Below are 15,263 nucleotides of genomic sequence, written 5' to 3'. Positions count from 1 at the left end.
ATGGATGATTTGGACGAGCAACTAAAACAATTAAATTTAATAAATGGACGCCTATCCGTTGCCGTATCTAACAAAGAATCTATTCCAGAAGGACGTCATGTTGGTGTCGCCAAGCTTGTTAGCAACATCGAAGAGAGAAATAATTTGTCTTCAGCGCAAATTTATAACACTGCCAATAAAAAGGTGGGTCCTCCACTAGTTCCTCCGAAACCACATAAGAAGTCAACGAATATTTTGGATAATCCAGACGCAAGTCACTATGAAACCACAACAGTTGGAGCAGGATTTGCAAAGCAACCGTTGTTGTTACGCAAACAGTCGTCTACATCCGCTGTCACTTCAGCACCAGGTATTCCTTCACTACTTGCTTCTCCCAAGGTGACACTAGACAATCCAGCTATATTGGAACAACAGTTGGAAGCTCTTGAGCATCATAAAAAACAATTGGAGAAAATGGGTAAAATTAGCAATCGAAATGACGCCACTACTGTGCCAAAACCAAAATTATCGACAATTCCAAAATTATCATCCACTTCGCTTTTGTCTGATGTACCCATCAAACCGCAGTTATCGCTGGACAGCTCCAGTGCCACATACGCGAACATGAGACGAACAAACTCTCCATCGCTTTCATCGCCTGGTGGTGGTATGAACAACATTAAAAACAATGTCTATAGCAACATAGGCAATATTTATTCCAATCTACAATCTTCGTCTGCATCACAGCCACTAAGGGACTCTGGCGATGGCAGTATATACTATGCTCAGAACATGTCCATGATGCCTGAAGACGATATACCGCCTCCTCCCAGTCCAGTCAGTTCGTCCTACAGCGAATTGAGGCGAGCCACTGAAGTATTTAAAACAAACAATGCACCTCATAAGCCAATTCCAACATCAAACGAGCAGATGTGTATTGCCAAACCCGTAAGTGGCTACGGTTTACCATTGGATCACAAGACACATGTAGCTGCAAATGATTCAGGATATATCAATAAACCATACATGTCCAATATGGGGTACAACAATTACAATAATATGCAACAACAGACTAATTCAACTGCCAATTCCGACTTTTATGGCTACGGCGGATTCTCTCAAACATCGTCTACTTACGAATCGATATATGAGCCAATTAATCCGAGGCCACCAAGTCAAATGTCCACTAATTCGAACAACACAATGTATCCGTCATGTGTAAAGGGATTGGGGAGTATGGGGAATATGCCACACTGTGCCGGCATTCTAAGCAAGAGCAACAGCAGCAATTTGAGTCTTGAAAGCGGCATCGATTCTAATATGCCAATATATCCAAAACCAACAAGGGACAGTGCCAGTGGTATTTTGGCCCCCGGTTCGTCTCGTCGTAAGGAGGACGAAGTGGAAGCGCTCACTGATTATTTAGTACAGTCGATGGGTTCTCCACAGGATTTGGAAAGTTACGGAATATGCTACAAATGCAAAGAACGTGTTGTTGGAGAAAATTCCGGATGTACCGCCATGGATCAAATATATCACATTGCATGTTTCACATGTGCACAATGTGCCCTGAACCTACAGGGCAAGCCCTTCTATACTTTGGATGGAAAGCCGTACTGTGAGTATGATTATTTGCAGACGTTGGAAAAATGTTCGGTATGCATGAATCCTATTTTGGAGCGTATATTACGAGCCACTGGCAAACCATATCATCCACAGTGCTTCACTTGTGTGGTTTGTAAGAAAAGTTTAGACGGAGTACCATTTACAGTGGATGCAACCAATCAAAATTATTGCATTGAAGACTTTCATAGGAAGTTTGCTCCATGCTGTTGTGTATGCAAAGAACCAATTATGCCGGAGCCAGGGGAAACTGAAACTGTACGTGTAGTCGCGCTAGATCGAAGCTTCCATTTTGAGTGTTACAAATGTGAAGATTGCGGTTTGTTACTTTCGTCCGAGGCCGAAGGGCGTGGCTGTTATCCTCTTGACGATCATGTTTTGTGCAAGAGTTGCAATGCCAAGCGTGTTCAAATACTTACCACTCAGATGCTGGGAAATACTACAGAACTTTAAAGAGTTTGCTTTTCATTGTAGCACAAGAACATACATATAATCAAAATTACATTCCATATTACACAAGGATACAATGCTTATATATTATAGTAGCTTAATGGGCGGTTGGAAAAACATTTATTCGTAATCGTACATATAATTCATATTAATCGAGCAACGTTTATGCATTTAGAATGTCTGCTTTCATAAAAAATACATGTGACGTTTTTGGTGTGCCGTTTAAACTTAATATATTTCATTCGAACAAATAACAGTTTTTGAAATGAATGTGTCATTGTAGTAGTAAATATCAAAAGATTTATACTTTTATATCTTTAATGTTTCGATTTGATACCAAATATATACTATGTGTAAAACTTATAAAGTCTCCACTAAAAAGCTAAAATATGTATTTTTATTTCTTTCGAATTGTGATGGGTTAAATAAGAATCTAACGAATATGTATATAAAATATAAAATCGCGCAATCAAAGCTTGCACACTAAAAATGTAAAAAGAGAACACAATTTTGGTTTATGTTCTCGTAAATATGGCTTAAAGTAATTCCCAAAGTCTTGTTTTCGATTCCATGGTTTTCTTATAAAAGTCTAATCTCGATGGTCTACCGCTATACCTTTCATTTTTATCTCTTGTTTTTTTGTTATTTTTAAATGTAGTTCAATTTTTATTTGGAAATGGATTTGAAAAAAAAATAAATAAAAACAAAATAAATAAAAACAAAATAACAAGTTTGTATGACATATAATGTTACCATCAGCTTGATACGGTTACCTTCTAATATACCTTGCTTGAAGCAAATTACATTCAGCCAATCAGAATCCGATATTTTGAAATATTAATATAAATCAACTTATGGAAATGATACAAGACGTGGACAATTTTTCTGTTGTTTTAATGGCCTCTATGGACTTCAAATGATATTTAAAAAATAGTAAATAAATAGAGGCATACAAAAATGTTTTAGTGCCAATTTCTTCACAGGGAAATACAAAACATTTAATTTCTGCAAGAACCATAAAGTTCGCAACATAGGCACAATATTCTGGATGAATGTTTCAAAAGACGTATTTTATTTGAAAACAGCATTTGTCTATATTTTGGAATAGTCCTCATATAAAACATGATCAAGACCTTTTCTTATATTATCTAAAAATTATCTATCTATCTATCATATAACCAAAAGGTCTGCTTTTCAACCACAAAATCACAAATTAGGGATCCTTTTCTGCAGCTTGAAACCCATCTCTCTTTGTTAAATTTCGACTATCGTCTACTTAACGACAGATATACATACATATGATCTTCGAAAAATGTTTTCTTTTCTGTGTTATTATACACGGCTAATAAGTAGTGGATCCATCCCGAAGTCTTCGGTACGGTCAAATGGTCCTTTTTGGAACTTCCAATGTTTTTTTGTTCTTTTTATTTTCAAATGTTTTCAACTTATATATTGTTATTTTTCCATTTTACGAAGAACTAAAAAAATAATTTTTTGTGACATTTAATGTTACCATCACATGGTTTGATACTGTTACCATCTTAATATATAATACGGCGTTTACATTTAACCGGATTTCGTTAACCCAGTGGGTTTAAATTATCAATTCCATTGTCTTTATGTCAAATAAATATTCATAGAGTAGGTTAACCCGGTAAATATTTAAAATGTAAACGCCGTATAATATTGAAAAATATATAATAAACAGAACTTGTTGTTCCTTGTGTGTGTGTGTGTTTTTTTTTTTTTTTTTTTTTTTTTTGACACAAGAAGCCACTTCATACAAAGCGGGGTTCTTTGTTATTCGCCTGATTACATTTTTTTCTCATGGTGCCTTGTTCTATCAAATCAAAATACATATTTTGTGTATGTGTTTTGAATAACATGTAAAATAAATTAAAATTATATTGAAATATATTCAAATTTAATTGAAATGAAAAGTATTTTTTACCGCGCTGGGGGTATTTTCTTAGTTTATGGTATGAAATAATCGATATTGTGAAAAAATCATAACTTTTCATTCATTTTTCATGTTTTAGTTACGTGTTTAAAAATTTCAAATCAACACAAACATTTGTTGCGTATGTTTGTTATATTTGACAGAAGAAGCCACTACCTACATAGTTCGTTTCCAGAAATTCCAGAAATTTGTTCCATCCCTAACAGTTGAGAGTATTTATCCATGGTATAATAATAGAAGGTAACAGCAAGTATTGTTGTACACAACAACCACATGAAAAATTTTTATGGTAAGTTACACTAGTGTCAACGTCGTTTGACAAATTATGTTTATTTTGAAAATGTAATATTTTCGAATCCTCAAAATAAAATTGAAAAACAATAATGAAAATCTATCAAATTTATATTTGATATTGAGCCATGTGTAACACATATGAAAATGCTGAGAATTGCGAGTTATTCCATGAAATAGATTTGCTTCCTCAAACTTTCCCAGTAGGTAGATTGGGTAAATTGAATACAGGAGGTCATTTAATAAACAATTTCGAATTGAATGCGTTCCCAATTTTCCTGTTGGGTTGTTTTTAAAAACATAATTTGTCATATTCATAGTGACACTAGTATTACCATGGTATAATTATTACAAGGTAGGGCACAGGTACCAACTGATTACAATTTTTTCTCAAGTTGGCTTGTTCCATCAAATCAAAATACATATTTTGTGTATGTATGTGTATTGTTTTGAATACTATGTCAAATAAATTGAAATATATGAAAATTTAATTGAAATGAAAATAATGTTTTAAACACGTTCGTCTGGAAGTAATTACTTTGTTCTGGATAAAACAAACATTTTATGGTATATCCTGCTGGATTTTGGGAAGAAATCATAACCCTACATTCATTTTTCGCGTTTCTTGTTTTATGTTGAAAAAATATCAAAGAAACACAAACACTTGTTGCGAATATTTATTTTATTTTTGGCTGAAGAAGCCACACGTGCATAGTTGCTTTTTTGTTATTCACCTCAAGCTTCCCTACATTGTATTATTGTACCATGAGTATTACGTTGGAATCAAATAAGCTTGGTTCTGCTGTTACCTTTTATAATTGTACCATGGTATTTATCAAAATTAATTTTGACAGCATGAAAATATTTATAAAAGACAATTTCAGACAATTTGTCATAAATTCAATTTTCATGAACCCAGAATAAACCCAGAGATCCATTTCATTACAACTTAGATAATAATTTAGTACAAATCGAGATGTAGTATAGTAAATAATGATAATTTTTCATATAGTCTAAACGGGACTTAACTTGAGCGATTGTTCGTTTTTTCCGCTCGTTTTTTCCGATCGTATCCATGGTACAATTATACAAGGTAACAGCAAGTCCCAGCTGATTTGATTCCAACGTAATACTAGTGTCAATATGAATTTGACAAATTATGTTTTTAAAAATCACCCAAAAGGAAAATTGGGAACGCATACAATTCGAAATTGTTCTTTATTAAATGTCCTCACGTATTCATTTTACTCAATATGCCTGTTGGGAAAGTTTGAGGAAGCAAATCCTTGTTCATTGAATAACTCGCAATTCCCTGCATTTTCATATGTATTACACATATAAGTGGCAATAGATCAATTATAGGAAAGTTGTGGAAGCGATAGAAATATGAATTTGATAGATTTTCATTCATGTTTTTCAAAATTTATTTTGAGGATTCGAAAATATTTTATTTTCAAAATAAATATAATTTATTTGTTTGTTTACATTTTTCTGTCAAACGACATTGACACCAGTATAACTTACAAAAACAAATTTCCATGTGGTTGTTGTATCGTTTGTTGTACAACAACACTTGCTGTTACCTTCTATTATTATACCGTGGATCGTATCGATGAAATGAGTCTGCGATTCATTTTTTTCTGAACGGTTTTAATCGTCTCGTTTCATAAGAAGAAATAAAATCTAGTGAAAGTAAAGAAATCGTCGTGTTTAAACAATGCTATTTTATATTCATTTCATTTATAATTCAGCGGTACTGAGCATACACATCCACATTACGTTGTTGTATAATTACAATGTCTATTATCTTCGTACGCAATCAGCTGTTATCTTGCTACATCACGTTACGTCAATGCCTCCACTAAGCAGCATTTTTCGTTCAGTTTGCAAATTTTAGCTTCTTTGCCTTCGTTAAATATATCGTTTGAAAACATTCTAGACTAAATAGCGAATCGGATTATTGTTTTTATTAAATTGGTGCGGAAAATTTATTTTTCCACATTAAAAATGTGTGGAAAAAATCCACTCAATATATTGGACTTGCCCAACGTGGTGTTAATGGAGATATTTGAATATCTCAGTTACGATGAAGTTTCAAAGAAAAGACTGGTAAGATGAAGTTCGTCAGTGTTTTTGATGTAAACAAACAAACACATAATACTGTGGCGTGCATTCATACAAATGCATCCACGCTTTCATTTGTGTATTCCCTAGGTTTGCCGACGTTTTGACCACATATGCCAGCAAGTATTAAACGGAGGGTTTAATAAAGTCATAAAACAACATTCGATTAACTTTAAACGAATAAAAGCTCTTCTGCCCCGCAGAGAATCGGAGCGACGGTAAGAAGATTCCTGTACAAAATTTTGACAAGGTCATTTCTATGTATATATACGTTATTGTTGCTGCGTTTAGAAATCACTGCCTGGCTCGGCATGCAGATATTCTTACTTCCATAGAGACGCGCATATCGATGCTCTCAATGACCTATTCCAAATATATGGACTTGAATTTGTGCTGCTTTATTCCTGGAAAAGTTCTGGATGAAATATTTCGTATATTGCGTTTGATAGCCAAAAGCAACAAACCGCTTAGGCCCCATGAGGTGCTTCAAGAATTGCGAGATATTTCATCGATGGCCATAGAACATTTCGATGAAAAAATTGTGCATCAATTGAAGAAAACTTTTGCAGACAACAGCAGCAATAGCGGAAGTAGTAATAAAATGTGCTGTCCCGAGATCAGACGTTTGACTCCCAGCAATACCGGTCTGGGTAATATTTCGTTCAGTGGTATGGGAGCTTCATCCCCGCCGTTTGTAACACCTTACATCTATGGTAGTAATGAATATGTTTTGGAACCTCTTCCTCATCGTTTAGGAAGTACATTAAAGCCCGCAGCCAGCAATAGTGGTGCTGGCATTAATGCCGACCAGCAGTCACCATCAACGTCGTCAGCATATTATGGTGGTGGTGGTGAACGCCATCACGCTGTAACACATCCTCCAGGCGATTGTCCAGAGGCTCGATCAGCAATGATGTATTGCAAGAAACTTGAAGCCGATTATAAAAAGGGTGTGGTTAAGGTAATTTTGCCTTTGTACATATATTTCAAGTTGAAAGTAGTTATTTTCGTAGATACAAGTAATGTGGGAATGTGAAGTCTAGTCGTATATGTAGGGTGCAATTTTGACCCTTTATCTAGTAATATCATGTGTATGCACATACATATGTCCGAAGTCGGCTCAAAAATGTTTAATATTTTGGTCTACGTACCACAGATTACCTTGAGGTTAAACAGATTTGTGCATACGTATGCGCACGGAATACATAACTGTATTACAATTATTTTCAAATTGGCATTTCTACAAGCACTCTTTTTTTAAAATAACCTACCAGTGATTTTAAATACGATTTCAATTTTTAAACTATATTACACCGATCATCCATACTTTAAAATTAAAGTGATTGAAACTTATCAGCTGTGGTCACTTAATTCATGTCAACTTAAATGCTACACTGAATGTCAAATGAACACTAGCCTTCAAATGGTCTCAATAATTGTTATTCGCTTTATTATTTTTAGTAAAATAATAAGCAAATATTATCAAATTTCTATATCCAATTTTTTTTCATAGTAAAACATTTTGTTTTTATTTTCGTTAGATATAGTTTCATTGGTTAGCTTGTATTATTTGTGATAATTCATCAATTGATTTAGGGATTTCGATGCAGATACTTCATTTCTTTGAATTTTTATTCATAAAACGTGGCCAGAAATAAACAAATGTTTATATCCGAATAAGAGCGAGGGCGCCGTCTTTTCTGTCTTTATCGACATGCAGTTTTATTATTTCACAAATTTTCAGAACAGCATCTGGTTTGTTGAGTTGCCATATGTGTAAATTAAAAAAGAAATATATTTTATACACGAGGCGAACAAAAATGTATAATTGGTAAACACAAATTTTTACGAACGATGCTATTGGATATGGTAAAGATTTTATGACCTAACTTCGGAATAATATATCAACTGTTAATCATCACATGGATGGTTTCGAAAAAATGATATGACACGAAAAGCATCGTATTGAGCAAATATTGAAATATTTACCTGAAATAATACTTTTAATTCCCTCCACCATGGATAGCATTAATATGGGATATATGAAAAAGTAAATCCCTTGATCGATACACATCACGACAAACTTAAGCGATATGGGTTTTATTTGTACTCTAATCTGTCATAGAAACGAAATGGAGCTCCTGTTGTACGGCGGCGAACATCAAATAAGAAATGTTATGGGGCAAATCTTCAATGGCCTCAATACTAAACCTGAAAAAATAAACTCAGGTTAAGAACTGCACTATAACATGTCTAATATTTCAAATGGAGCTCCTGCAATACGGCGAAGTTAAATACAAGGACACCTATTTTTTGATAAATTAAATTATTTTTTTAGCAAAACTTATTAATAAAGAATAATTGTTTTGAATTTGTGTACGTCTACACAAATTGTTTTGATTTTTTAATTAAATTTAATATGGAATTGCTAAGCAGGTACAGTCCTGGACAATGAGATGTGTTAATTGTGGTAATGAAAATTGCTTGAGTTTGGAAATACCGATAAAGGCTAACGATATAATTGCGATTATAATGACAACTATTTCTTTTAGATTTCAATAAATCCCTTATTTTCTATAAAATACGAATTTTGTAAAGGTTTAATGTATTTGTTATAAACCTGCGATTTTAAATAATCAATTAATTTCAAATACCCAAACAATTGAGAAATTGTTTTGATTGTATTTTTGGTGGAGGTCTAATTAAATATTTCAATAATACACTCCTATGAATGTCTTGTCCATTTTTTTGTTCAACAAAACATTTTTTCTAGAACATTTTAAAAATATCCAATATTGACATACCTATATTCTTATATAAATGTCATTAACAACACAGGTATACAATTCCGAAAATATTTTGTAGTCATTTTTAAACTGAAAGCAAATAGGCAACAATTTCGAATGTAAATTATATAAATTTGTCATTGAGCAAGACAACATCGATGACTCATCGTTAGCAAAACATGATTACATATCTATCAAAATGTATATTCAACATAACCATACTTTCAATACAAGTAACACCTATTCCAAATATATAACATTGTAGGCTAGTGTAATTTTGACAATTTATGAAAACATTTGAATGGAAACTAGTAGTTTAGCTGACAGCGATACGATATCACGCTTTCAGTGCTACGCCAACCTTATAACTGAAATACATAAATATTTCATTTGTAATTTTTTCCTGCTGAAATGAAAAACTTGACATTGAAGAAACGGAGATTTAATAAACTGGTTTACAATTAGTCCTGATTTATATTAGGCGAGTTTACTTGCGGCAATTTTTATCGTTCTCTTTTGAACTTGCTCCATGCGTCTATACAAGGCAATTCGGTTTCCAAAAATTTTTTTTATTTGTTGTTTTTTCACATTTAAATATATATAAAATGTCAACAAATACGAAATACACAAAACGAATTGCCAGAAAATTGTCGGTACGAGCAATTTTTTCCATTTCTATTCCCCTTGCTCCTCTCTCCTTCAAACAAAGACTTGCCGCAAGTAAACTCGCCTAATCTAAATCAAGACTTATATAAGAAAGAAAATAGTTTACTTAACATAATTATTATAAAGATTTATTGCTGCGAACATTTTTCGAATATAAATCCTAACCTAACCTTTTACAATCACATATGCACATGCACATAGAATACTACATTACACAACTAGAAAATATCCTTTCCCCTAAAACTATTGGGATTAACTAAATACGTATGAGTATGGTTTGATTGATATATGCATTGAATATACATAAATATAAATATTTACTACACGTGTATTAAAAAAATACGCAATATTTGTATACGCAAATATTGTATATAAATGTATATTGGAAGAAAATATTCAGGGAATTATATATAGAAAAAATTATGAAAATACTATTTAATGCCACTTTGATCTCATATTCGTAAACTTAAGCTAGAATTTCAATATATTGGTTATAATAAGTGTGTGTTCCCGTAAAAAAACTGGCAAAACTTTTCGAATTTGTAAGGAAAAATCAAATTAAATTTCGATAAATTATTGATTCTAACTGTAACAGCGCAAAAGTCAGAGTTTTGTAAAAGGTAGAGTATAGTCCATTACTACTGCAGTTGAGTCTTATTAGTTAAGGCGTCCAGGTTATTCAACTATGTCGTGTTCGATTACACTCCTTAGCTTGATTGCTATCTTGATGAAAACGACCATATACTTGGCGTATATGATATTAAAAAAAAAAAATGATTTACTAAATCCAGTACAATGTAAATGTACTATTAGACATTCTATTCTAAGATCTGCGAATCATTTTGTTAGAGATGAGAATACAAATTATTGAAATCAAGCTGAGTTTGTATTTTTGAACCTGAAATACAATCATTGGATGGACGAAGGAATATGTACATCATCGGTGTACTTACATTATGCGTGTACGATAACTTTTTACTTAAAATAACTCAATAACATTGCTGATTGAGTTTGCTCTCTCAAATAAATATTAGATTGGGGGACATTTCTCATTTTTCCGATGTTATTGACATTTTCGACGTCTGACCTACCAGTGCGAGATTCTGAACGGAATCTACGAAACTAAAATTGCACACAATTGGCTGTTATAGTATTGGAACCATAAAAACCATTTACAAAGAAAAACTCTAAATTGTACCGAATTTTTTCTTTGTCCACTTCCATTTTTAACATTCTGTAAGGCAAAAAAAAAAAAAAAACAGCAAAATATTTTTTACTGCGAAATGTCACCCTTCCAACGAGCATAAATCGCAATTGTTTGGTCGATACTTAACAAAAAATCTTTCAGTACAGCCATCTGCCGAAAAAATAATGGATTTCTATTTCCCCAACCTAATATATTGCAATATTAAAAAAAAAAACAATATAATAATTCCAGTGGAGTAAACATCATGTATAACAATGCTGTATAAATGCGGTGATAAAATAGATCCTTGGGGAACACCACAACTAACGTTATCTAGCTCAGATAAAATGCGGTTAAATTCTATACAAACTTTCTATTTGAAAATTAACTTTGGAAGAGTTTAATAACGAACGGATCAAATTGCTGTTGAGCCATTTTGTAGAGGACACCTAAATGTGATGCACGATCAAAAGCTTTTTCAACATCAAGTGAGATCGCTACCGTACATTTTCGTTCTCGTAAATTCTTAACAAAATGAAGTTCTGGGACATACGATGTTTCCATCCCGTAATCCATCTTTATGCGCATTAATAGAACACAAAACAAAATGACGTTCTCTTTGTAAACTTTTAACTCGAAAATTTGGGCGAGTAAAAATAATAAACAGATTTTTAAATAATGTCAACTAATTCTGAAATATTTTACTAGGAACTTCCGTTCCCGAACTTTTCGATTTTTTTTGTACTCTGAGAGTGATTGTGACATTATTCTCATATACAAGCTTTACTATTAAAAAAGGTACTGGAACAGAACATATATCAGCAAAATTGCCACCACGAGTACGCAGTACGTACGTAGCGCCGTCTTGTTGAAAATTAACGTTGTACAGATCAATACCATCGAAAACCGAAAAATCGCAATGTGGCTATGACCTCGATAGACCTCTCATGGTAGACCTCGTGGTCTTGATTAAAATCTGTCGTATATCTTATTTTTCACGTAGCCATAAAGGAACAAATCGCACGTTGTTAAATCAGAAGATCTCGGTGAAAACGTTTTGGATAAACTAGCTATGGTTTCGTTGCTTGTGTGACAGGTAGCGCCGTCTTGTAGAAACTTAACGTATAGATCAATACCATCAACAACCGATCATAACAAGTCATTTATTATCAGGTTTTTATTACATTTATATGTTCTGGTTCCATTTAACACGTTGACGGACAGTTGCGTCTATAGCCGTCAAGTTCAAGTTCACTATGTGTTATTCACTTGTTTCTACTGTCCGTCAACGTGTTAAGAATTTAATTTAATGTACGATTTGCAAAGTAACGTATAAATCAAACATCCGATTATAATTAGGCAATGGGTCCCATATTTAAGCTTGATCTATATAAGGTATATATATTACCATGTGCAAAGTTTGAATGAAATTGGATATTTCCTTCGTTCCATATGACATTTATAAAGTTTTAAAATTTTGACCCTTTGGAGGTAGGGAGGTACCAAATAAGTTGACCGATAAGTCCTATCTTCAGGGGCCGTAACGGTTATAACTTATATCAAATCAGGTAAAAAATAACAGTTATTATGTGACCTAAATAAAAAAAATCCACTTTAATTAATTATTTTTTAACGGAAAAAATAAACGTTGATTTTTAACTGTTAAAAATGATTTTTTTTTTCCGTCAAAAATAAAAGTCTTTTTGGGATTTTTATTTTTTCCGTCAAAAATAAAAGTCTTTTTGGGACTTTTATTTTTTCCGTCAAAAATAACAGTCTTTTTGGGACTTTTATTTTTTCCGTCAAAAATTAAAGTCTTTTTGGGACTTTTATTTTTTCCGTCAAAAATAAAAGTCTTTTTGTGATTTTTATTTTTTTCGTCAGAAAATAAAAGTCTTTTTACGTAAATAAACATATAGAGTTTGGTACCAGTTATATAACCTTTGACCTAATAGTCAGGGGAATGATTCTTTAATTTATATTCATGATTTGGTACAATAGACTATTTTTTAAAAATTTATAACAAATATTTTTTACCTTTGATCCTGATTACTTATGTTTACACTTATTGTAATAAGGACAGAGATTTATAAATTGTAATTTTATAACTGATTACAAGTTGTATAAACTTCTTTACATAAAAAGAGTTTTATTTCCTGACGGAAAAAATAAAAATCCCAAAAGGACTTTTATTTTCTGACGGAAAAAATAAAAATCCCAAAAAGACTTTTATTTTTGACGGAAAAAATAAAAGTCCCAAAAATACTGTTATTTTTGACGGAAAAAATAAAAGTCCCAAAAAGACTTCTATTTTTGACGGAAAAAATAAAAATCGCAAAAAGGCTTTTATTTTTGACGGAAAAAATAAAAATCATTTTTAACAGTTAAAAATCAACGTTTATTTTTTCCGTTAAAAAATAATCCTTAACATGGGAACTGAGAGTGTTTTCTCAAGATCACTCAATATCCTCAATGGGCTCCCCAGTACGAATCTATTGGTATATGACACTATTAGTGTCCCATGTCTCTAACATGAAGGTTTTTTTGTTCGCATTTTAAAAAAATAACTGTTATTTTCGGTCCCTTTCTTCCAACAATATACAGTAATGGTTAAAATATGAGGTTGTGCCAAATTTTTTAGTTTGAATTGGATGTTCTGTTCGCATGATATTATAAAATGTTTTTTCAGCACAATGTTGACCATATTGTGGGGGAGGTGCCAGAAGCAGTGTACCGATTTTCCCCCTTCAAAATTAGTATTTATCGGTTGTCATCGTTAATCAGTGACAAAACCGCACCAATTATTTTATAGGTTCATATATTTTTATAGGACACTGTTTTATAGAGCATATTTAGTCTTGTATTTAAAAAAATTAACTTTCTCATTAAAAATAAATAATTATTTCCAACAAATAATTTTATAGATGCACCGTATGCAGCAAATACAAAATTTGCAATATAAACGTTTGCAACAGGCTTTAAGTTCCGTCGCTGAATTGAATGTACAGATTGTTGAATTGAAAAAACGCCTAGAGGATGTTGATGCCAAAAATCGTGAAATATCGGCAAATATAAGGCACATCAATGGTGGTGCCTCGCCAGATGCTGCCAAGACGACAGCATCAGTGTGTAATAACGACGCTGCCATCACAACCGATTCCAATACTGAAAATGCCACAACTAATACAACCACAACCCCATTGACAACTGAAACTGTAACTCCCTCGGCCACAAGTACTCAAGCTCAATTTAGTGAAGAAACTGAAAATAAAGCTGTGAAAAGGCGATGTGACGATGATGGTGGCGGTACTGAAGACCCTGGTCCATCAACAACGAATAAGTTGGCCGAAGACAATGTTGTAAATGAAGAACAAGAACAATGTAATACATCGTGTATAGCTATTAAAAAAGTTAAGTTAGACCAATAATTTTCGTAAAGTATTGTCCGACATACATACATACACTAACATGTACGTTTAAGCATAGATTCATTGTTAAACAACAACTACATCTTTCTAAATCTTTCAATGATATTATGTACAATATATACTATTTGATTTTCAATCTTTTTAAATACATACATATGTACATATATATTTTTTTAAATGCCTTTACTAATTTACAATATTGTTTGTAAAGACATGACAAAAATCATGTTCGAGATCTAGAAGAAATTCTATGAACTTCTTTTCGAAACGTAACAAAATTTGCTAAGAATATTATGATGAAACAAATAAAAATATTTTTTTTAAATCATCCTTGCGTTACGTAAAATATCGTTTGATTACAATAAAATAAAAATTGAATATGCAATATTGAGATTGCTATGTAAAACCTCAAGGTAACTGAATGCTATTCGAAAAGTAAACCCCACAATCATGGAAAGGATTTATTATATACGGAGGCCTTCGGAATTACACATAGGTTTTATTTTACTTATCTAGGCTTGGTAACGGTAATAAGTTGTGCAAAGTTTGATTCAAATCAAGCATTCCTTTCGCCTAATATTGATAAATATGAAAATTTTGACAATATTTTTGGGGAGGCACCAGAAGGAGTCCTTAAGATAAAAGATTATTTAAAGTTTGGTTCAAATCGGACATTACTTTTGCTTAATATAGGATTTATAAATATTGAAAATTTTGACCCATTGTGGGGGAGGGCACGAGAAGGAGTGGACCAATGGGCCCGATCTTCA

At 32.5% G+C, this 15,263-nt stretch overlaps 2 protein-coding genes across 2 annotated transcripts; both read left to right on the top strand.

The window, feature by feature from the left end:
* Nucleotides 1-2,055, top strand: LOC133336413 (lipoma-preferred partner homolog). The gene has a single exon (XM_061544710.1). The coding sequence runs from the start codon at nt 1-3 to the stop codon at nt 2,053-2,055; it is 2,055 nt and encodes a 684-aa protein (XP_061400694.1).
* A 4,237-nt stretch (nt 2,056-6,292) lies between these two features.
* On the top strand, nt 6,293-14,493 carry LOC133336402 (uncharacterized). The gene is made up of 4 exons (XM_061544701.1): nt 6,293-6,412; nt 6,518-6,645; nt 6,719-7,388; nt 13,990-14,493. The coding sequence occupies exons 1-4, from the start codon at nt 6,311-6,313 to the stop codon at nt 14,491-14,493; spliced, it is 1,404 nt and encodes a 467-aa protein (XP_061400685.1). The 5' UTR covers nt 6,293-6,310.
* The last annotated feature ends 770 nt before the right edge of the window (nt 14,494-15,263 follow it).

This window comes from Musca vetustissima, unplaced genomic scaffold (assembly GCF_032173495.1).
Source record: "Musca vetustissima isolate MV318-11 ecotype Yass unplaced genomic scaffold, APGP_CSIRO_Mvet_v1 utg31085, whole genome shotgun sequence".
Classification (NCBI taxonomy): domain Eukaryota; kingdom Metazoa; phylum Arthropoda; class Insecta; order Diptera; family Muscidae; genus Musca; species Musca vetustissima.
The sequence above is the reverse complement of the archived record's forward strand: the minus strand, read 5'-3'. Positions and strand labels throughout refer to the sequence as shown.

Excerpts from the sequence above, each read along its gene's own strand:
- LOC133336402 (XM_061544701.1), top strand. The coding sequence starts at position 6,311 with ATGTGTGGAAAAAATCCACTCAATATATTGGACTTGCCCAACGTGGTG. Across the intron at positions 6,646-6,718 it reads CGCAGAGAATCGGAGCGACG|AAATCACTGCCTGGCTCGGC; the intron begins GTAAGAAGATTC and ends TGCTGCGTTTAG. Across the intron at positions 7,389-13,989 it reads ATAAAAAGGGTGTGGTTAAG|ATGCACCGTATGCAGCAAAT; the intron begins GTAATTTTGCCT and ends ATAATTTTATAG.
- LOC133336413 (XM_061544710.1), top strand. The coding sequence starts at position 1 with ATGGATGATTTGGACGAGCAACTAAAACAATTAAATTTAATAAATGGA.